The following is a 24790-nucleotide window of genomic DNA, read 5'->3' on the forward strand; positions in this document are numbered from 1 at the left end:
AACTGCAATTATGTAGAAAAAGTGTGAAATTAGCTGCATTTTTATTTTAAAGTCTAACATATACACAAATTATAAAAAAAAAAAGCATTCGGTGGACGTAAACAAACCTGACACACGGTATGACGCTAAATCTCCTTGCCTTGTCTCTCTCTTTTTATTATTATTATTATTATTATTATTATTATTATTTTTCAAATCGTATTATATTTCAGCCCTGGTGGTTCTTCTCTGGGCCGGTGCCTTCCCTGAGCTACTTAAACCTCACACACACACACACACACACACACACACACACACGTACATTATTCATTAGGGTTTTCACAAGTGTGTGCAGCTGGAACGAAGCCTCGGGTTTGGATGGAGGAGCTCGGTGAGGTGAGGTCAGGCGCTGCAGACGGCGAGAACGACGTCATCGTCCAGTTAATCACAGACTTGGGTGTTGTTCTCTCTCTCCACTGGTTAGAGCAACCCCGATTGTTTAGATGCCCTTAACGAGGTCAGCGTGTCCTTGACCCTAAAGGGTTTGATGAATAGCGCCTCACTAAAGCCCTCGTCCTCCACCCGGTCCTCCTCCACTCCCGAAAAAAAAAAAAAAAGCCGACTGCCTGGAACCGCGTTTCAAAACGCAGAGCAGGTTGAATCTGTCGAGTCAAATGCAGCACTTCCTACACTGTGGATGAATTTCCACATATCGAACGTGTTCACGTGTACGCTCCGTAGACCACGTGCAAGCACAGTCCGATGTTCTTCTGGAGCGAGCTCCTATTCGAAATGCAGGTAAATATAATTTCGTATAATACAGTATCGTGTAAGGAGGATAATACCGTCACGCAAGCCTATTCTGAACGATGTCATTTAGCCACGCCCACCTCGAAAAGCCAGCGAAGCGCTTTTAAAAGTCCTGGTCATTTCTCACATGGTTTCAGGGTTACTGTCAGGTCGCAAAGACTAAAAATAAGGCTACAAACTACAGCTAAACAAACTAACGTAGAAAACGTTCACTAAATAAACACGTTTACCATACTAATGATGATTTTTAAAAAATTTGTTTACATTTTTTTATGGCATCTGGCAGACGCGCTTATCCAGAGCGACTTACATTTATTTCATTTATACATCTGAGCAGTTTAGGGTTAAGGGCCTTGCTCAAGGGCCCAACAGTGGCAGTTTGGTGGTGCTGGGATTTGAACTCACGATCAGTAGCCCAATGTCTAGGATTAGAATTAGGGTTAGGGTGAGGGGTACGGTTAGGCTAAGTATTATGGTTAGGGTTATGGTGAGGATTAGGGTTAGGGGTACGGTGTGGATTAGGGTGAGGATTAGGGTGAGGGGTATGGTGTGTATTAGGGTGAGGATTAGGGTTAGGATTACGGTTAGGCTAAGTATTATGGTTAGGGTTATGGTGAGGATTAGGGTTAGGGGTACGGTGTGGATTAGGGTGAGGATTAGGGTGAGGGGTACGGTTAGGCTAAGTATTATGGTTAGGGTTATGGTGAGGATTAGGGTTAGGGGTACGGTGTGGATTAGGGTGAGGATTAGGGTGAGGGGTATGGTGTGTATTAGGGTGAGGATTAGGGTTAGGATTACGGTTAGGCTAAGTATTATGGTTAGGGTTATGGTGAGGATTAGGGTGAGGGGTACGGTGTGGATTAGGGTGAGGATTAGGGTGAGGGGTACGGTGTGGATTAGGGTGAGGATTAGGGTGAGGGGTACGGTGTGGATTAGGGTGAGGGTTAAGGTGAGGATTAGGGTGAGGTTTAGGGTTATGGTGAGGATTAGGGTGAGGGTTAGGATTAGGGTTAGGATTAGAGTTAGGATAAGGATTAGGGTTAGAGTGAGGGTCAGGGTTAGGGTTAAGATTAGGGTTAGGGTGAAGATTAGAGGTAGCATTACGGTTAGGATTAGAGTTAGGATAAGGATTAGGGTTAGGATTAAGATTAGGGTTAGGTTTAGGGTTAGGATTAGGGTTAGAGTGAGGGTCAGGGTTAGGGTTAAGATTAGGGTTAGGGTGAAGATTAGAGTTAGCATTACGGTTAGGATTAGAGTTAGGATAAGGATTAGGGTTAGGATTAAGATTAGGGTTAGGTTTAGGGTTAGGATTAGGGTTAGGTAATATGTGTTGTGTGTTATGTAATGTGTGTTGTTAAGGTAATACGTTGTTAATTGCTATAATGTTAATGTGTTTTAATCTGTTTATTATTAGGCGTAGATCATGCAGCGCGCCCACTGTATAAAACCCCGTGACTGTGCCGTTACTATAGAAACGATAACGAATTAAAAAACGAGTGCATTTAAGAACTACTGTCAGAACTTCGGAGATTTCAGCAGCTCTGTACAATATTTTAAAGCGTGCGTATCCCTTTGCACACGCACGTTAGCACACGTAATTCGCTTTCTTACTAAACCAGAGCCTCAATTCTTCAAGTTCACTCAAGCGTGCCCCGTCCCATCAATCCTTTCCACTGACTACAGAGCGTTCACAACGTCGTTAATATCATTTATAATCATCGCTTTGTAATAAGTTCGGCTCTGACAGCCTCGTGAGCAGGAATCAATCATGGCTAATCGTCCTGTCGTGTGTAAAACAGCGATCTATCCACGCAATCGTCTTCCTCGTCTCGCTCGAGATAATGATCTGCCTCGAGAAGTTCATGAGCCGTATTTCAAAATCTCGCAAGTCGACGCGCTTTTTTATGCGTGTGCATGTTCTTGATGATGTGTCCGTGTGCATTTGTGTCTATTCACGTTCATCCTGCGACCACATCCGTCGTTTCATGATCCCGGCGCTTTACGCGGAGTGCTTTGCAAAAGTAATGCCCCCCCCCCCCCCCCCCCCCCTTCAAACTTTCCTGCGTTACAACCTGGAAGTGAAATTGCCTTAATATTGGTATTATGTCAGGCATTTACGCAAAATACCAAACAATATTAAAGGAGCAAGAATTATTATTATTATTATTATTTTTTTTTTTTAAATTTCAGTAAATTTATTTACCAGTACAAACATCATAAAGGTGGTGATTGCGGAAGTATTTGAAATTTCAGTCGAAGGCCAGACTTCAATCCAATTGAAGAGCTGTGATTTGAAAATTGTTGTTCGCCAGATGGGCTCCATCCAGCCTGACAGAGCCTGAGCGAGCGATTTTCCCAAGAGAAATGGACAAATGCATCAGGATCCGGACATGTAAAGCTGACAGACGCGTCCCAGCAGCTGGAATTGAAGGCAATTGAGGTTCTACTAACTAGATGCAAGGGGGTGATTAGATAAATATGAGACACGCTTATTTTTAAGGCAGACTCTATCTCACATGCGTACCTCTTATGTCTGATGTTATGTCCAATGTAATGTATAAGGTCTGAATACCCCCGATGTGCGTAATTTTTGGTATAAAATTCTCGCTACTCATACGTAACTCAAATACGCCCCATTGTGTCAGTAAAATGGTAAAAATTCCAGGTTGTAACACAACAAATTGTATATTGGAACAGTCGAGTGTCGTATACTTATGCACTTCTACATACCCTGAGCACTCTCGCTCGCTATCTCTCTCTCTCTCTCTCTCTGTCTCTCTCTCTCTCTCTCTCTCTCTCTCTCTCTCTCTCTCTGTCTCTCTCTCTCTCTCTCTCTCTCTCTCGTGTATTATCCTGGCCTGTTTGATAACGCGCCTAACCCGTGACTTTTAATGCTGCCTCATGCTATGCAAAGGATCAATTCCTGCCCTCACACACACACACACACACACACACACACACACACACACACATTCCCATCGATTCCGGTGCTTTAATATCAACCAGGATAGATTTGCTTTCCCATATAGAAGGAAATGAGCTTTTTATTTATTTAATTTTTTTAAAAAGATGCATATCCTTTCGGATCTGCCGTAAATTTGAACGCCGGTTTCTCCCGAGGCTGCTCTCGTCGCTCCGTGTGTGTCGTAGGTGTGCGCTGTGTCACCACCACCTTAGCATTAATATCAGTAAATCCATAAAGCCTTCAGCTTAAACATAAAAAGGTGATTTTATTGTGTTTAACCACGAACCACTCTTCTGTACGCACGGATGTGGAAGGGACGACACTATAAACTGACTGCTGAATAATAGTCCAGTCTAAAGGGACTGATATCAGACTCTGGAATGACTTTAATTAAATCTTGAAAAATGATCAACCAAAATGCATTGTAATTACCTTTGGGGTTAATTATCATGATTATTATTATTATTATTATTATTATTATTATTATTATTATTTTGTGCTTAATTGCATTCCAGCTATTTAAGTCGTAGGAGGCACACTGAGGACATACATCCATCTTTGTCGTGTGTCCATCATACAAGTCTTCATGAATGAGCTGTTACTATAGAAACCACGACGTATTACAAAGAAAGCATTAATATAAACCCGTGATTCGCAGCTGCACTATTATCAGAGCTGCTGTTATTAAAGGGGTCATGTGATGTTTATATGAAATCGTCGCGTTGCGATTGGCCAAAAACCTCAAGCGTGTGTCGGAAATGTAACGCTCTTTTCCATCATCGCGAACGCAGTTAATAATGCCGTGGGTTTTACCGTATCAGTTCCAGCTTAGAGGTACGTTTATGTTTTGTAACTTTTTTACCTTTCAGAAAAATGTAATTAATTAAAAATGTAAAAAAAAAAAAAAGATGGCGGCATCCAGCTGATATTTCAAATTGTGACGCAGACGTTTGCGGAAGTAACATCTGGACTTTGATCGAGGCGTTTTGGGCAGGTCTAACAGGAGCAGTGCTCTCTGTTAGACAGAATAAATCCCTTTGTGGGAGACTGTGAGCATTGTAACTTATTGTCTCGTTCGAAAAAAATAACGTCAATACGTGACGGGAAACAGCAAAGGAACGCTGCCACTTATTCAGCACATACACAAAGAGATGGCCAAGAAAGGTAACAAAAAAACACTTTACCTCCCCCCTGTGATTCCACCATAGATGCACCAAGGCCAAAACACTGATTTAGGAGTACTTTCATTCTTTATTGCTGGAAGGAATTCCAATCAGTGCTTATATCATCCGGCTCGCCAGATTCTGTCTGCGCTATTCAGCCAAGGCTTGAGCTTCAGACTCCAGAGTGCACGATGTGACTGTAAACGCTCGGAAGATCGACTTAAGATCTGGCTGGTGGTCTGATTTCTCTTTTCATCCTTCGAGAAGGTTAAGAGGGCGAATCAGAATGAGACGATCGGCTCGCGGTAAGAGGAGGCGTCCAATTCGACTGGGGAAATGGGTTGCCATGTTGAGTCCGGTTCATCTCAAGACCGCTGTCACCTCTGGCTCGTTCGTTAGGGACCTAAATCTACATCTGGATTTCTGTAATGCTGATTTGGGCCTCACTGATCAAGCTTTTTGTAAAGTTGTGTGTACGTGTTTTCGTAAAAAAAAAACAACCAAAAAAACAAAAGAAACGAAAAAGAAAACCCTAACAGATGCTTTCTTAGAAAGTTTCTAAAAATATTCTATTTGTTGTATGGTCCTACAATGAACGTTTAAGTGTTCTGCCACTTGGACTAACCTAATAACTCTTTAGGGTAGAATATTTACAATGCTTAAGGCTGCTCTGGTTGTCCCTTTGGTGGAAACCTTAAACGCTCTATGTAGAACTCTTCAATACCAGAAACTCTTTCAAGTAGAACACTGTTAAAAGGCTAAGAAAGCTTAATTATCTAAGGAACCTTAGAAGAAAACCTTGAAGTTCTTTTTTTGTAGTTCCTAGAACTTATCAGGTGTTTAAAATATACTGTAGCTAAATCATCTTGGTACTTTTTTACCTTCAAAGGTTCTTTATGTTTCCGTAAAAGCCAACTTTTACGCGTTTTGTGTAGGAACTCCACGTTTTAATGTTGGAGTATGCTAAATACGCTAATTAATTATCACTCAAAATATGCAAAAAGAGCAGACTTTTCGATTTACCCCCCCAAAAAACGAGCCAATCGACTTTGAATCTGGAACGACTGACAGTTGCGTAGGTGTTTTGAACTCTCCCTTGTTGTAAGTGATGGTGTAACTATCACTTGTTGTAAGATTTTACATAGAACCAACAAACCGGTACAAACCAAAGAACCATTTCGATTTGGAAAATTTAGAACCCTTAAAGGTGTCTTTCTACCAGAAAGGGTTCTACGTAGAACCATTTTTTGGACATGAGAACCCTTCATTATCCAGTGGATTCTCAAAGCACTATTAAAGAACCTATTTTTCTAAGCGTATATGTAACAGTATATAGTGATCAGAAAGGGGTCCAAAAATTTCAGGGGGCCTAAAGAACCCTTAATTATCCCGTGGACCCTGAAAGAACATTGAAGAGCCAAGAAGAAGCATTTAGCTACAGTTTGAACTCATCAAAGGTTCTAGGTATGATTCGTTTTTATGTTGTTGTTGTTGTTCCTCTTTGCAAACCCTTAAAGGTGTGTCTCTTTCAGAAGGTTTTTCCAAATTGAACCATTTAAAAAGTAAAATAAAATAAGGACTCTTAACTATCCAATGAATTCCCAAAACATTATTAAAGAACCTGTTTTTAAGAGTGTATCGTACAGCGGGGGAAATAAGTATTGAACACGTCAAAATTTTATTTCAGTAGATATATTTCCAATGAGGTTATTCACATGAAATTTTCACCAGACATCAGTATTAACTCAAGGAATCCGGAAATATAAAGAATTCACAATATAAAAGTCCATAAATGAAGTCATGTGTAATAAAGAGGAATGACACGGGAAAAAAGTACTGAACACGTTAAGTGAAACGTATTTAGTACTTAGTGGAGAAGCCTCTGTTTGTAAGGACGCTTCAAGACGCTTTCCCGTGTGAAGAAATGAATGGGCCGCAGTACTCGGGTGTGATTTTGGCCGGTTCTTCTAAACATATTGTCTTTAAATCTTGTTGGATTCGAGTCAGGTGATGGACTGGGCCGTTCAAACACCTTGATTTTTTTTTCTCTGAAACCAATTGAGAGTTTCCTTTGCTGTACGCTTTGGATCGTTGTCCTGCTGGAAGCTCCACCCACGTCTCATCTTCATCATCCCGGTGGATGGCGGCGGATTCTTCTCAAGAATCTCCCGCTAAACGGCTCCATTTATCGTTCCTTCAATTATATGAAGTCTTCCAGTACCATGTGATCAAAAACCGCCCCACACCATGATGCTTCCCCCTCCACACTTCACTGTTATTACAGTGTTTACAGGGTGACATGCAGTGCCATTTCTTCTCCAAACATGGCGTGTAGTTTGACTGCCTAAAAGTTCACGCGTCTCCGTATATCGATCGGTTTAGCGTGCCGATCGATAGCACTGCTCTCATCTGGTTATGTGTTTGCTGTCTCGCGAATGAGATTGATAGCACGCGACATTGCAGGAAGGCTTTGTGCTCACACGGTTACTTTTAGCGAGACTGATCCGTGAAGTTTCAGAGTAGATAAAGAAAAAAAAAAAAAGAAAGAACGCTTCAGGGTTTATGGCGGTGCAACGAGGTTACGTTCGATCACAGGCTCGACCGATGTATCGATTACTCCAAAAACGCCGTTAGGGAATACATTGGTTGTTGTTGTGGACTTGCAGCAGGAACATTCATTGTAGTTAATTGATGTAATTGATGTAAAAAGGATTTACGCCTTATTTGCTTCTCCAGCGTGGCGGCATTAAAGAAAAATAATCATCGAGCGTATCGGTATTAAATGTAACGATACACGGATTAAAAGCAAGACGTGTCGTTTACTTAGAAATGAATAACATCAATCATTGATGTTTCCTGCATTACCCACAATGCCACGCTGTCGCCACAGTGGTGCAGCGGGATTTCGGACTTGTTTCATCTCTACCTAAAGAGAGCAGTGCGGCGGCGCTTTAGTCCTTTAACTCTGAGCTCATCGTCTGTACATTCTGCTCAAACTGTTCACCTACCAAAGCTTCAAGGTTCATGCTGACGCCTGAGCCGAGTCTATGCCCTAACTCTTATATAGCTGAGTTGCATTCTGGGACTTTGAGTCCAACGTGTGCTCCACTGGATTTCTCGTTAATTATGTTCGAGATTGATTTTTTTTCTCTGTCCAGTTAACGTCGTTGTAACGGTGCTAGCAAGAACAACAACCAAAATTCAGTTTTAATGTGTTTCAGGATGGAGTTTTCACGAACAAGATCAGATGATTGCGTGATGACGTGTTTGGCGATGCTTCCTCATGTCAATACCCGCTAGCATATCATCATCTTATCAGTTTATCTGACTCTAAATGTCTCCTTAGCTCAGTTTCAGGGAACGCGCTTCCTCTTTCTCATTCCTGTTAAAACAGTCCGCTTAGCTCATCAGTTCCATAAAGTGCTGTTTGTTTTGAAGGGCGTTTAGCGAAGTGAGCCATAAACCAGCCGGATGAAGTCGTCTCTTCACAAACGCATTTACGCACAGCTGTCAAAGCACCTTGTATTTCATACTTTCAGGAGTTTTTTATTTATTTATTTTTTATAACGTCTACGTAGACGAAAGTGATTTATGGCACTTCGGACGTTGTGCATCTTTAGGAATAAAATTCAGCTTTGAATGCTTAGCGTGTACTTCACCACTTCATCATATGATCCCAGACCCCAGAGAGATGCTTAAGGCCTCCAGTCATCTGAGAGTCATCTTCAGATGATTCCATGTCCTGATGTTCTTTGCGGTTTATTATGGAGTGTTAAAAAAATTAATGAATAAATAAAAAATCCCGGACGCACCCAGAGATCCTGCTCCAGGATACGGATCATGCGATCATGTGACTTTTCATCATCCCATACTGAAAAGACACATTATTTTCAGAAATATTTTTACATGATATTTCATCAAGATTCATTTATTTTCACGATTTCCTTTCCACATGCGTGTATATATATATATATATATATATATATATTTTCACATCACATTTCCCCCTCCATATTATTCATTTGATAACGATAATGAGTCTTTATTAATCACTATACATTACAGCAGAGTGAAATTGTTTTCTTCGCATACCCCAGCATGTCAGGAAGTTGGGGTCAGAGAGTGCAGGGTCAGCCATGATACAGCGCCCCCTGGAGCTGAGAGGATTAAGGGCCTTGCTCAAGGGCCCAACAGTGGCAGTTTGGCAATGCTGGGGCTTGAACCCCCGACCTTCTGATCAGTAAGGTCTTAACCTCCAAGCCACCACTACCCCGTCATTACACGCACTTATTTTCAGTTGTTCATTTTTAGGACGTGCGGTTTTATTTATCGCATATTTGCATGTGCACTTTTAACATTGTTTTTCCCTTCACGTACTCACATGCAGTGTACGCCATTTTGTACACGAGTTATGTTATCCTGTTTACTATTTAAAGACCCAGTGCTGCTGTTCCCAACAAAATCCAGAACAAATTAGCGAAGCACAGGGACAGAGCCTGGGGCGTTCCAGCTCGTGAGGACTGACAGGACTTTCTGAAGAGCACACACTCTTCACCCGGGACGTTTGAGAAATGAAAGCCAGGAACGGAAATGGCTAATGGTTGGTTTCGTTGGTCTGCCCTCAGCTTTTTGACATTCTGCAAAGTGCTTTGCAATCCAATCACTCCACATCCAGCCTTAATGGACAGTTATTAGCTTCTAGTTGGGTGACGTCATTCAGCCGCCATGTAATGTTAGAATCAACACCGATTCATTTTCCTTCATAATATTGCATCGTCTAAGCTTTGAATGGCCGTGTAACCGATACCGATTCAATACCGATTTCAGAACATTCCAGTTGGTGTAAAGATGCAGATAACTTTTGCCGTTATTGATCCGATCAGCTGATAATGCGATGGGGATTGATCTTGACTATTCCCATCAACTATTTTGCTTGAACTTGTGGGGAAATATGTCAAAAATCCAAATCCGATACCGATCCGGATCCGTAAAGCTCACACAGTGCTTATCGGATTGGGAATGATGAGAATAATGACACTGAGTGAGATTTGTGTGTGTGCGTGCGTGTGTGTGTGTGTGTTCACACTAACGTTATTGCTTATTGCCATCCGCATGAGCCCCTCTACAGCGCCTACTGTCTGTTGACTCTCGGACATGCTGTAAATGTTTCACTAAACCTTCAGCACTTATGACCTTTTTGAAGCGGTGGCGCTCCGAGCATGTGGTGCGGAACAAATGGAATACTGAGAAGTACCACCGAGGCGTAAACAAGCAGTGCAGCAATGTAACACTATTCCCGGAAAGAGCCAGGTGGCAATCCGCAGCCGCCGGACTGTTAGCTAATGATAGTGTGACATGCAGAGAGAGAGAGAGAGAGAGAGAGAGAGAGAGAGAGAGAGAGAGAGAGAGCGAGCAGGGATCACAGGACAGCCTGTCAAATCATTTGGAAAGACTTAAACATGAGTTCAAAGCTGTGTGACACTGACATTGATCATAAACAGGGCTTCACCTGCTATAATTAGCACTTGCTAAGAGGTCTTTAGGTGCTGTTTGTTTGCCGAGGTTCAGAGCGTGTTTAGTGTGTGAAGCCCGGGGCAAGGAGGGCAGGATTAGGCAGAAAAATGTGTCTAAATTGTGCCTATAATAACGAGAGGCTCTCCTGGAGAGCTCCTTAACAAGCATGCATGCTAACACGCGTGCTCGTAGTTACGTTTTTTTCCCTGACGTGTTGGATTGCCTTGCATAGTAAAAGTATATGCAAATAAAATGATAACAAATGAACTTAAGATTTAAGTAAAGAATTAATCAGATATTAAATATGGTGTATATGGTGTTTAATTGATTTGTGTGTGTCTATTAAAGAGGTGTGGCCTCTGTGTATGTATGTATGAATGAGTGTGTGTGTGAGTCAACAGGTAAGGAGGTGTGGCCTCTGTAAACGAGGTGTGGCTTCTTTTGCTATCAGTCCCAGTGAAGGAGGTGTGGTCTCTGTGTGTATCAGTGAAGGAGGTGTGGCTTCTGTAAAAGAAGTGTGGCTTCTTTTCCTATCAGTTCCAGTGAAGGAGGCGTGGCCTCTGTTAGTTTCAGTAAAGGATGTGTAACCTCTGTGTGTGTTAGTATCAGTGAAGGAGGCGTGGCTTCTGTAAAAGAGGTGTGGCTTCTTTTGCTGTCCATCCCAGTGAAGGAGGTGTGGTCTATGAGTGTCTCAGTGAAGGAGTTGTGCTTCTTTACTGCCAGTGCCACACCTTTTATACCATTTTTAGTCAATTTGCCAATAATAAATCACTTTGTATGACAGTGTATCAAATCAAATTATCTATAAATGATATCGTATTAAATCATTTCCTTAAATGCATTTTTCATAGCTCTGATCGTAGTCTCCCATGGACCAACCAGGACACAGCTCGACTATGAGTTAAAGCCCTCTTTTTATTTTGAATCATAATATTGTTTTTACTGTCTCCTCAGATGCTGGAGCCTAAACTGGATGAACAGTGTGATCTGGGTGCTCAGTGGCAGCCCTCGGAGGACGAGCACTCACTCTGCAGTCCGTCTGACGCCCCAGGCACCACAGGCACTTCAAGCAGCACTCCTCTGGACGAGACTCGGCACCTTGTACCTCCTACACCTCCCCCATCCACCGAGGGCAGCCTGAGTGACATCTGGAGGGTGGATAGAGGAGAGGAGGAAGAGGAAGACAAAAAGACCCCTACAGAAGAAGAAGAAGAAGAAGAAGGCTCACACGGCGTTGAAGCAGATGAAGTCGAGGAGAAGCACGAGAAAGACGAGGATTACGACACCAATCCTCCGGCCTCCTCTTCTTCTTCATCCTTCATCATCCCCGAGTTACGTCTGGACCGCTCTTTCAGCGCCGACGCTCTGTCCTCGACCGCCACTGACGAAGAAGACGAGGACGAGGATGAAGATGAGGATGAGGATGAAGATGAGGAAGACAGTGATGATAACTACTTGGAGCCCACTAAGAGGAGGAGCATGGTGGAGGCGGGCTCGTGTGAGAAACACGGTGGCTCCGGAGGTCTGAGCGTACAGAACTCGCTGCGCAGACGCACACACAGCGAGGGGAGCCTCCTGCAGGACCCGCGCACCACCTGCTTCACCTCTGATAACGCCATCAACCGCCTGGAGGTGACCACCGCTAGCAAGGGGGGCTGGACGCTGCCCTCGCCCAAGACTCTGAAGAAGGAGCTGACCAAGAACGGAGGCTCCATGCACCAACTCTGCATGCTGTTCTCCGGCAGGAAGGTGAGCCGCTCTTCTACAAACATGCGTTCAAACCCAAACACTGACATAATCAGTTCGTAAACATGTCTCAGCAAAGCAGTCATCAGCGCTTATGACCTTATGTCTAACACGCAACACTACAGAAGACTCAAAATCTCTCGCTCTCTTCGCGATAACGGGGTCCTGATGCCACCAAGTGGTCACTTCGGTAAATTAACAGAGGAACCGATAGTCTGAACGAAAACCTGATTATTCCAGCAATAAGTCTGCAGTATATAATATAATGAGTGTCTATCATGTATACAGTATATGGCATTCTTTTACATTTACGTTATTTTATCCACAGTGACATAGAACGTGAGAGAGAATCCGATCCAAACATCTGGAAATAACACAAATACAATAACGAGTCTTTATTGGTCACATATACATTACAGCACGGTTTAAGTCTTTTCTTCACATATCCCAGCATGCTAGGAAGTTGGGATCAGAGCGCAGGGTCAGAGATGATACAGCGCCCCCTGGAGCAGAGATGGTTAAGAGCCTTGCTCAAGGGCCCAACAGTGGCAGCTTGGCAGCGCTGGGGCTCAAACCTGCGACCTTCTGATCAGTAACCCAGAGCCTTAACCGCCAAGCCGCCACTGCCCCTACACTAATCACGCACTAATACCTGAGTTAATCGTTCACTAATGGTGACCTAATAAAGAGCTAACCTTAACCACCAAGCGAGTCTTATGAACTCTTAAGATTATGAGTCTTATGAAGTCTTATGCATGAATAACGACCTCCATTTGTTCGTTAATGTATTAATTGACACGTCGGGGTGACCTAAATCAAATCGAACATGATTTCAACATAGAAAGACGCATTATGGAAAGACGAATTATTATTTAATAATAAACACCGATTATTTCATCTCGAGCAGAGGCATTTTTTTTTGCAAGAGGGTTACAAATGCTAACAAATAAATAAATAAACAAACAAACCCCAAAACGAATCATATATTTTGCATAGTGTGTTCAAAAATGCATGTTACTGCTATGTAGAACTTTTTTTTTTTTTTTTTTTTTTTTTACATAAAATGACTACATTTCATATTTTGGAACGAAATGGAAGGTGCAAAATAGTACTATTTGAATATGACTGTAAATTATTATTTAAGTTAGACTTATTTTGTATCCAAAGCATATAAGGTGCACGGTCATACCCAATAAGGGATTTAGCACATCTTCCAAACACAGCTATACTGTAAATATGCAAAATCAATTCAAAACAAATGTCCAAAGTCGCATCACCTGGACCAGGGGTGTCCAATCATATCCTCAAAGGGCCGGTGTAGGGTACAGCTTTACATTCCTACCAAGTAGAACCCGTTTTAGTTTCGTCCACTAAATGGCGCTGTTTAGCTTTGTGTCCTGCTGAGGCTTGAAAAAGACTCTGCTCTTTTACCTGAGTGCACTTGACTACCAGCTAAATGTAGTGCGTGTGTATGTAATTGAGTGCAAAAGTTTGTATCCCCATTGAGAGAGTTGTAAAAATTCTAACAACGCATAAGAAGTTGAAAAGGTCCTTAGAAGCAAATATGAGAATAAAAATCCATATTAACGTATTATCATTACATATGTAGGATATGTATGTGTATGTAATGTGTGTGTGTGTGTGTGTGTGTGTGTGTGTGTGTGTGTGTGTGTGTGAGAGAGAGAGAGAGAGAGAGAGAGAGAGTGAGAGGGAGAGATAGAGTGGATGAGATGGATGCAGCCAGTCCAGGAGATTTCGGAGCCTTAAATGGCAGTGTTAGCATAGAAGAAGGAATGCACCATGATGTAGTGTGTGTGTGTATCTCTATATGTGTGTGTGTGTGTGTGTGTGTGTGTGTGTATGTGTGTTTTGGCTGAATCTCAGTGTAATTTTACTACCTATTGGCGCCATCAGGCTCGCTTTTCCCCCAGCTGCGGGCTGTTTGGAAGAAGCCTGTCTCTGTGGCCATATATCGCCAAGCATCTTTCCATAAAACAATGCGCAAGCCGTAGAGTAAATCAAGCTGACATTTCCAATGACATTTAAAAAAAAATTAACAAAAAAGAGCTGCAGAGCTCTCGGAGACCTCGGATAGACCCTGCAGCACTGCGGCTTCGCATCTGTGAGAAAAAAATGTGAAAAAAAACCAACAATACTGTGATGTACAGTGAAATATGGTACGGTTACAGTGTGATAACAATACAACCTAATTATCATGGGGAACAATATATCAGACATCTGCTTACACTTTTTCAAAAAGGGGAACATGACAGCACTGCGGCAGCATTGTAAGAATTAAATTATTTCGTCCAGGAAAGGAAAGAATATTTTTAATGTGCAGCCTTCAGTAGTTAATCTCAGTCTTTAAGGTGATAATTCTTGGTTAGTCCCAGTCTTTCAGGCTCTAGTACTTTGTTAGTCCCAGTCGTTAGGTTCTAGTTCTTGGTTAGTCCCAGTCTTTCAGGCTCTAGTACTTTGTTAGTCCCAGTCTTTAGGTTCTAGTTCTTGGTTAGTCCCAGTCTTTCAGGCTCTAGTACTTTGTTAGTCCCAGTCGTTAGGTTCTAGTTCTTGGTTAGTCCCAGTCTTTCAGGCTCTAGTACTTTGTTAGTCCCAGTCGTTAGGTTCTAATTCTTGGTTAGTCCCAGTCTTTCAGGCTCTAGTACTTTGTTAGTCCCAGTCTTTAGGTTCTAGTTCTTGGTTAGTCCCAGTCTTTAAGGCACTAGTTCTTTGTTAGTCCCAGTCGTTAGGTTCTAGTTCTTGGTTAGTCCCAGTCTTTAAGGCACTAGTTCTTTGTTAGTCCCAGTCGTTAGGTTCTAGTTCTTTGTTATTCCCAGTCTTTAGGTTCTAGTTCTTGGTTAGTCCCAGTCTTTAAGGTGATAGTTCTTTGTTAGTCACAGTCTTTAAGGCACTGGTTCTTTGTTAGTCCCAGTCTTTAAGGCTCTAGTTCTTGGTTAGTCCCAGTCGTTAGGTTCTAGTTCTTGGTTAGTCCCAGTCTTTAAGGTTTTAATTCTTGGTTAGTCCCAGTCTTTAAGGCACTGGTTCTTTGTTAGTCCCAGTCTTTAAGGCTCTAGTTCTTGGTTAGTCCCAGTCTTTAAGGCGATAGTTCTTTGTTAGTCCCAGTCTTTAAGGCACTGGTTCTTTGTTAGTCCCAGTCTTTAAGGCTCTAGTTCTTGGTTAGTCCCAGTCGTTAAGATTTTAATTCTTGGTTAGTCCCAGTCTTTATGGCTATGATTCTTGGTTTGGTCTAGTCTTTATAGCTCTAACTCTTGCTCAGTCACAGTTGCTAAGGCTCTAGTTCATGAATATTTCCTGTATGTTTGGTTCAAATTCTTGGTTAGTCCCAGTCTTTAAGGTTCTGATTTTTGGATAGTCCCAAAAGTTTAGGGTCTGTAGTTATTGATTTATCCCAGTCTTTAAGGATTTCACGCTTGGTTAGTCCTAATCACTGAGGCTCTAATTTTTGGCTAGTCTTAGTATTTTGGGCTGTAATTCATGGATAATACCAGCATTTATGGCTCTAATCTGAATTGTCCCAGTCTTATTATTGGTAAATCCCAGTTTTTGTAGCTCTAGTTCTTGATGAATTGCAGTCTTTATGGCTCTGATTATTGGCTAATCTCAGTCATTAAGGCTTTAATTCTTGCTCTTTCCAAGTTTTTAAGGCTTTAATTCTTGGATAGTCTTAGTATTTAAGGGTCTAGGCCCTGCTTAGTCTCAGTCTTTTTTGGCTTTGATTCTTGGATAGTCCCAATTTTTATAGCCCTGATTCTTGGATCTTCCTAGAGTGGCTGGTTAGGTCTAACTCATCCATGCCACAGCACGATAAACTCACACAAATTCTGGTGTCAGCATCTTTTGATGCTCGTTGTCTGCAGGGCTGAAACTCTACAGCGCGTTTGCCGTCTGTTTACTTGAAGCGAATGTTAGTGTGCGTAACAGACATTGCTGTGTAGATAGTTTTCATTGACCGCGCATACACAAATGCAAGAAGAGAATGGAAAAAGTCACAAATCATCTTTAAGACGCTGCCCGGTGAGAGTTATAGGCTTTGGAGTGTGTGCCGTCTTCCATAACGGTTTCCGTTGCGCCGTTTGAACTCGGTCTGGTCCGTGCGAAGTTATGAATCTTATTTATTTCACGATGTTACAGCTTTCCACGATTCCAGCAAAATTCTTTCAAATATTCTCAAAATAGAATACTATATGTATAGGAGCTTCTTGTAGACCCAAGGAACCTTTGAGGGCTCTAAACGTTGCGAGAGTGTGCTTACTAATAACTGCATGATTTGAAAATATCAAGTCGTCCCTCACACTCCTCCCACCGTACGGACCGACTACCGTTATACATTTTGTTGTTATGATCATGTCATCGTAGCCTATACACAATTTCTTAATACGTAATTAATCTCTACACGAAGTATAAGTTAATAACATACCGCTGCCAGCCAATCAGAAATGAGTGTTATCTGTAGCAACATGATAAAAGGATATAGATGATGATGTCATAAAAATGTATAAGAGAGTAAAAGAGGTCAAAGAGTTGAAATGCGTTCCTTCGTCCAGATTTGGTGTTTGACTGTTTGCCCAAGTAGGAACTTCCTAGACAGTTGGATTATAGCCGGAGACATGTGTTTTCCATTCCAATCTCTCTCTCTCTCTCTCGCTCTCTCTCTCTCACTCCGTCTCACTTCCTGGCCCTTGCTTTTATCCCGTCTTTCCGATCTGCTCTTCTTCGTATCTTATCCCCCTCCAACATCCGATAATGAGAAACCGACATTTGTGGAGAGATGCAATAAAACAAGATAGAGGACTGGACCACCACGCTATATATCTCCCACACCACTCTTTTTTCCACTTCAACACACACACACACACACACACACACTAAAACACACTGCTTGGTCGATGTAAGGACCGAGCGATAAAGCATCTTCATAACAACCACACCATTTTATTACGCAACACCAAATCATTCCATCTTTCCACCCAGTGAGTTAGAATAATCGAATTAGTAGTAATATGATGCAGATGCCAGAGTAAGAACTGTCTGTACTAATCCAGGTTGTTGCCCCTCGAATTAAATCTGACCACGCATAGAAATGGGAATTTCAAAATAAGTACATTGTTATTATGGAAGTGTAGACAGCTGCAGCGTTATAAAATACAGAATTTAACCGCACAATGGACGCTAAGAATGACGACAAAGCCAGCAAAGCTCGCGGTTCAGTCTCCGTGTTGTTGTGTATACGATCGAGGTAGCGTAACGGTCATACGGTAGGGGCTTGACCAATCGGCGTGAATGTGGGTGGAGCCACGCCTTTGTTTTCAAAACGTTTTGGTCCGTTTACACTGAAACGCGAGCGCGGAGGTTTCAAACTAAAACGGGGTCTTCGGCGTTTTACAAAAGTCTCCGCTTTCGAGGGGGCGAAAACGCCGGAGAAGCGTAGACGACAGGCGTAACCGTAGCAACAGTTCTGCGTTTTTAAAGGAACGTGCACTGGCGTAAACAAGGCCTGACAGTTCTTCGGCCTCTGCTACATCACTCCAATTCATAATTAGTCTTAACGAAAGATGTTCGGAGGACTGTCTGTTTAATCCCAGACAACACAGAGTTTGTTCCTGCCTGCAATATTTTCTAGCGAATTGACTTGGTTCTTTTTCCCAAAATATAAATAAACAAACGAGTCTAATTCAAACCGACCGCGACGTTACACTCTCTTATATCTCGAGACACTGTGTACGTGAGACGAAGAGCTTGTTGTCTTCGGTGTAAGGCTGAAATGTGGACGAGAGAGAGAGAGAGAGAGAGAGAGAGAGAGAGAGAGAGAGAGAGAGCGCATGGAGAAGGGGTACATAAAAGTATGCTAGGACAGAACAGTACACCACTGTACACTTAATCTCAGAAGAGAACATTTTGTTGCTGCGCCGTATCACTGTGAGAAGGCAGCGCTCACGGACTCCACTCCACCGCTTCAATAAATGATAACAATGATTATTACATATTTGTGGCCAGGACTGTTAGACCAGGCTTGACCTAGAAGGTTCTGTTACGTGGCTTTCTATAGTGCTGCTCTATTGGAAGACCGAATTAACCAAGAAAGCAGGGCTGAGTTACACACACACACACACACACACACACACACACACAGTCGGGTGCTCTACAGAGCTGACATTAATAATGGCCATTATTTAAGATGGATGGGATTTAGTTTCACCACTATAATGTTATTTAGCTGCAAGCTACAGAGATGTGACTGAGAATAGACAGAGTAAATAAGATGGACTGGAAGTTCTGCTTTGGTTCTGCTACTTTCAAATAAAAAAACAAAACAAAACAAACATTTACATGAACAAAATACAAGCCAAGGGTAAAGCAGAGTATAGCAGAGTACAGTAGAATACAGTAGATTACAGTATACAAGAGTAGAGTACATTGGAGTACAGTATAGAAGAGCAGAGTACAGTAGAGTAGAGTGCAATAGAGTAGAGTAGAGTACAGTAGAGTACAGTATAGAAGAGTAGAGTACAGTAGAGTAGAGTGCAATAGAGTACAGTAGAGTAGAGTACAGTAGAGTACAGCACAGTATAGTACACTACAGTAGAGTACAGTAGAGTACAGTATAGAAGAATAGAGTACAGTAGAGTGCAATAGAGTAGAGTAGAGTACAGTAGAGTACAGTATAGAAGAGTAGAGTGCAATAGAGTACAGTAGAGTAGAGTACAGTAGAGTACAGCACAGTATAGTACACTACAGTAGAGTAGAGTACAGTAGAGTACAGTATAGAAGAGTAGAGTGCAATAGAGTACAGTAGAGTAGAGTACAGTAGAGTACAGCACAGTATAGTACACTACAGTAGAGTAGAGTACAGTAGAGTACAGTATAGAAGAGTAGAGTACATTAGAGTACGGTATAGAAGAGAACAGTCGAGTACAGTAGAGTACAGTAGAGTAGAGTGCAATAGAGTAGAGTACAGTAGAGTACAGCACAGTATAGTACACTACAGTAGAGTAGAGTACAGTAGAGTAGAGTGCAATAGAGTACAGTAGAGTAGAGTACAGCACAGTATAGTACACTACAGTAGAGTAGAGTACAGTAGAGTAGAGTGCAATAGAGTACAGTAGAGTACAGCACAGTATAGTACACTACAGTAGAGTAGAGTACAGTAGAGTAGAGTGCAATAGAGTACAGTAGAGTACAGCACAGTATAGTACACTACAGTAGAGTAGAGTACAGTAGAGTAGAGTTCAATAGAGTACAGTAGAGTAGAGTACAGTAGAGTACAGCACAGTATAGTACACTACAGTAGAGTACAGTAGAGTACAGTACAGCAAACTATTTATGTGGAGCATTCATCTTTCTTTCTTTCGTTCTTTCCTTCTTTCTTTCAGACATCTTCCCTCCTTCTTTCCTTCCTTCCATCCACTCCACTCAATAAAGAAATAAAAATCCGTCAGTACGAGTGAGTTGTAAATAAATCATTAGAGGTTTTGATTAAATATCATGCTGATGAAGGCACTGTGTAGCTGCGTTATGGGGAGTTTTGTGAATGACTGGTCTCCCGGCTCTTCTCCCGGTCTTGAGTAGCTGCTGCAGCTTTGCCAGTCTCACCTCCCACCAGCAGCAGATGGTCCAAACGGTTCTATAGTCCATACTGGTGATTGACTCTGAAGTTAAATTAGCTGAGGATACGCCCCTACAGATGTCACTTCCCACTGAGTTCACACGGCAGGATCTGTCACATTTTTTGTCCTTATTATTTTAATAGATGTGAAAAGAAATATGTGAAGCTGAAACCGTGAACAGTGAAGAAACCGTGCTACAGCGAGAAGAGATTTTAAGGAGACACTAGAAAAGATTGCTAAAAGATGGTGCTAAAAGATCTGTCATGGCTGGAACTCATCCATGGAAGTCATGAGTCTGTGAACTGAACATGATGTTTTTCCAGTGCCCATTTAAAGAGAACAAGAACCATCCAAAACAGGAACCAAGGGTGTAGGTGCAGTTCCCAGCAGCTTGAGAGAGACTGGAACGCTGTAGTGTACTGAAACAGATGCAGCGTCATTGCAGCGCTTAATAACGCCACATCTCATTACTGACTGGCTGCAGTTCCACAGACTGACACTAGAGGGAGCGCTGATGAACTCTTCTGCTCTCCAGCTTCAAAAGGGTGCTGTTGAGCGGCTTTCTTTCTTTCTTTCTTTTAAAATATGCACTTTCTTTCTTTCTTTCTTTCTTTCTTTCTTTCTTTCTTTCTTTCTTTCTTTTTAATATGCACTTTCTTTCTTTTTTTTTTAAATATGCACTTTCTTTATTTTTTTTAAAATATGCATTTTCTTTATTTTTTTTTAAAATATGCACTTTCTTTTTTTAAAATATGCACTTTCTTTCTTTTTTTTGCACATGATTTGCTTTTTAAATAAGCACTGTCTTTCCTGCTTTATTTGTTTGTTTCTTTCTTTCAGATGTTAGTTCCTTCCTTCCTTCCTTCCTTCCTTCCTTCCTTCCTTCCTCAGTATCTTTCTTTCTTTCCATCTTTCAGATATGTTTCTTCCCTTCTTAATTTATTTCTCATTATCTTTATTTCCTTCTTTCTTTCCTTCTTTCTTTCTTTCAGATATGTTTGTTCCTTCCTTCCTTCTTTCCTTCCTTCCTTCATCAGTATATTTCTTTCTTTCTTTCTTTCTTTCTTTCTTTCTTTCTTTCTTTCTTTCTTTCTTTCTTTCTTTCTTTCTTTCTTTCTTTCTTTCAGATATGTTTGTTCCTTCCTTCCTTCCTTCCTTCTGTCCTTCCTTCCTTCTTTCCTTCCTTCCTTCATCAGTATCTTTCTTTCTTTCTTTCTTTCTTTCTTTCTTTCAGATATGTTTGTTCCTTCCTTCCTTCTTTCCTTCCTTCCTTCATCAGTATCTTTCTTTCTTTCTTTCTTTCTTTCTTTCTTTCTTTCTTTCTTTCTTTCTTTCTTTCTTTCAGATATGTTTGTTCCTTCCTTCCTTCCTTCATCAGTATCTTTCTTTCTTTTTTCTTTCTTTTTTCTTTCTTTCTTTCTTTCAGATATGTTTATTCCTTCCTTCCTTCTGTCCTTCCTTCCTTCCTTCCTTCCTTCATCAGTATCTTTCTTTCTTTTTCTTTCTTTCTTTCTTTCTTTCTTTCTTTCTTTCTTTCTTTCTTTCTTTCAGATATGTTTGTTCCTTCCTTCCTTCCTTCTGTCCTTCCTTCCTTCCTTATTTCCTTCCTTCCTTCATCAGTATCTTTCTTTCTTTCTTTCTTTCTTTCTTTCTTTCTTTCTTTCTTTCTTTCTTTCTTTCTTTCTTTCTTTCTTTCAGATATGTTTGTTCCTTCCTTCCTTCATCAGTATCTTTCTTTCTTTTTCTTTCTTTCTTTCTTTCTTTCAGATATTTGTTCCTTCCTTTCTTCCATCCTTCCTCAGTATGCTTCTTTCTTTCTTATCACCACCATGACATTGCCCCCCCCCCCAGTCATTAACGAATCTCTTCGTGTCTCTGACCTCCGATAAGAGACTTGATGCTAAAAATAGATTCTCTGCACAGTTTGAGGGAACAGTGAGAAACTTCATGCTCGACGCCGAAGTCCACATTCAGAGCAGAGAACATCACACGACACCCCGCAGTAGCACCTGGCTGGGTGTTTGTTTGACGTCGGTGTGTACTCATGCCTGGATGCTGTAGAAGTGTGCGGGACGACGGCACTGGGGATGTTACGTGAGGATCGGGAACTGGACGAAAGGTGACACGGTCGAGTCGATTTATCTGAACAGCGCCAACCTGAATCAGACGCTTCCCAGAGCGTAATGAGTAAATATTTGCCTGGCGAGTAAACACTCTGGATGTTTTGGCTGCCAGAGACGCAGAGGGGTGAAAACGTCTGGCCTTTTTCTTTGTTTTTGTTCTCCAGACTCAAATTAGGTTTCGTGTTTATATGTTCTTGAGACTCTGCGACATTAAGCGTTTTTATTTTTACACTGTAATTATCGAACTTACATGGAACACGCCGTCCTTTTTTGGCTTGAAGAGGATTTTCTACGCAGCAGTCGCGTTACAGTGTATGTTTGTCTTGGAAAAAGACTGAGGCACTTCAAAAGGTGCTAACGTCTTGTTCAAGCATCATTTACCACAGCGAGTGTTCTTGGAAGAGTTTGCGTGTGTGTACGTGTGTGTGTGTGTGTGCGTGTGCGCGCGTGTGTGTGTATTCCAGTATGTCTGTCCTCTGCCTGTATGGCTTGTTTAAGTAACAGACACAGTGAACAGAACCTACAGTACTGAAAACAGAAGAGCAGCCGTTTCCTAATCTGTATCCGCTCAGTCACATGACCTCCAGGCTCGTACACGCAGTTTCATACCGCAGCGCCGGCGAATTCTCGAACCTGATTGGTCAGAAGGTGTCGATTTGATTTTCTGGATCGGCAGCTCTGACGGCAGCAGGTTTATATTTGAACGCGCTAATGACGTGTCGTATAGTTTCGATAGTAACCGTAAGAGCTTAAAAAGCATACGCACACTCGCCGGCCACTTTATTAGGAACGCCGTGCTAATACTGGGTAGGACACCAGTTTGCTGGAGTGTTGGAAAACACAGGGTGGTGGAAACATTCCTTTGTGTCCATGTTGGCATCACAACGTTGGTGAATATACGGTATATCGGCTGCACAATTCATGTTGCTAATCTGATTGAGATGGTAAACTGTGGCCATAAAGGGATGCACGTGGTCAGTGACGATACGGTGGTGTTCAAACCATGCTCGATTGGTATTATGGTGCCCAACGTTTGCCAAGAAAACATTCCTCGCCACTATTAAACCACCACCAGCACCACCAGCACCACCACCAGCCTGAACTGATGACACAAAGCAGGTTGGGTCCGTAGATTCAGGCTGTTGACCTCCATGTGCCCACTTCTGATGCCCACTGTATCCTCATATCCCTGTTCCTGGCTACCAGAAGTGTAACCCGATGTGGTCTGCTGCCGTTGTGGCCCGTCCACCTCGAGATTCAGTATGTAGTGATTCTGAGATGCTTTTCTGTTCACCGCGGTTGTAAAGTGTGCTTATTTGAGTTACTGTAGCGTTCCTGTCAGCGCATACCAGTTTCGCCATTCTCCTCTGATCTCTCTCTCTCTCTCTCTCTCCCTCTCTCTCTCTCTCTCTCTCTCTCTCTCTCTCTCTCTCTCTCTCACTCAAACCTGTCGATCTTTCACCAAGAAAACCGCATGACTGAGTTCCTAATAAAGAGGCCGGTGAGTGGATAATCATTGATATGGTGAAATTTTCTGTAAGGAGATGATTATTTAGGATTTATGGAAACACCTTCCTTCCTTCCTTCCTTCCTTCCTTCCTTCCTTCCTTCCTTCCTTCCTTTCTTTCTCCTTTTTTTGCACCTGATCCAGAATCCGTCTTCTCTTTTCTGCCCTTTTATTTCTTTTTATTACTTTTTCTTCCTCTAAGGAGGCATTTATTTAGGATTTATGGAAGCACCTCCCTTCCTTCCTTCCCTCCTTTCTTCTTTCTTTCTTTCTTTCTTTCATTCCTTCCTTCCTTGCTTCCTGCATGACCTTATTCCTTCCTTCCTTCTTTCTTTCTTTCTTTCTTTCTTTCTTCTTTCTATACTTGTTTAATATCGTTCTTTCTTCCTTTCTTTCTTCCTTTCTTTCTTTCTTTCTTTCTTTCTTTCTTTCTTTCTTTCTTCTTTCTTTCTTTCTTTCTTTCTTTCTTTCTTTCTTTCTTTCTTTCATCCTTCCTTCCTAGATGGCCCCCTTCCTTCTTTCCTTCCTTGCTTAATGTCTTTCTTTCTTTCTTTCTTTCTTTCCTTCTTTGTGCACATCTTGTGTTTTCTGTCCTTGTATTTAGTTTTTTTTGGTAATTGCACTTCTCTTTGTTCTGCCAGTACTCAGGAGTTCATTGACCTGCTGTTATTAGTAAATTTCCAGTAAATGCTGTATAAATAGTGTGTATAAGACGTGTGCGTCTGCGTTACTGAAACACGACCTCACACCCGTGCACAGTGGGTTTATGGGCAATGAGAAGGTGACGTGCGGAGATGTTATGATGCTGGTAGCGAGAAGCGAACTGTCTTCCTCTACCATCTTCCCGTCCTCTTCCTTTTTTGGCTCAGTTGATTAACCGCAGTGTATAAGATGTGTACATGAGGAGATGGAATCTCTCTCTCTCTCTCTCTCTCTCTCTCTCTCTCTCTCTCTCTCTCTCACCCTGACCCAGTGATGAGACCAGAAATAACCTCACTTTGTTTTTCTTATTATTTACCCAGAGTGCTTGCATGAGATTAGATCATCACACTAATGTAATAACAAACACGATATCCTCTGTGTGTGTGTGTGTGTGTGTGTGTGTGTGTGTGTGTGTGTGTGTGTGCTGGTGTTGTTTTCATCTTTCAAGTATTGTTCTTTCTTTCTTTCTTTCTTTCTTTCTTTCTCTCTCTCTCTGTGGCGTACTTTCATAATTTCCCATGACTTTTTCTTTTCTTCAGCATTGTTATGATTTCTTTCTTTCTCAGCGTCTTTCCTTTCTTTTTTTCTTTCTTCTTTTTTGTCTTTCTTTCTTTCTCTCCACTTTCTTTCTCTCCATTTTCCATTATTTTTTCTTTGCT

The 24790-nt window shown here is 41.8% G+C and overlaps 1 protein-coding gene across 1 annotated transcript in view; it reads left to right on the forward strand.

Annotated features, from left to right (window-relative positions):
* rgs3a (regulator of G protein signaling 3a) overlaps nucleotides 1-24790 on the forward strand; it is a 126122-nt gene that overhangs the window by 72453 nt on the left and 28879 nt on the right. Inside the window, exon 11 of the mRNA XM_053676999.1 lies at nucleotides 11386-12180. Within this exon, the coding sequence (XP_053532974.1) occupies nucleotides 11386-12180 (795 nt within the window). The remainder of the gene's footprint in view (nucleotides 1-11385; nucleotides 12181-24790) is intronic.

This window comes from Ictalurus punctatus, chromosome 28 (genome assembly GCF_001660625.3).
Source record: "Ictalurus punctatus breed USDA103 chromosome 28, Coco_2.0, whole genome shotgun sequence".
Taxonomy (NCBI): Eukaryota; Metazoa; Chordata; class Actinopteri; order Siluriformes; family Ictaluridae; genus Ictalurus; species Ictalurus punctatus.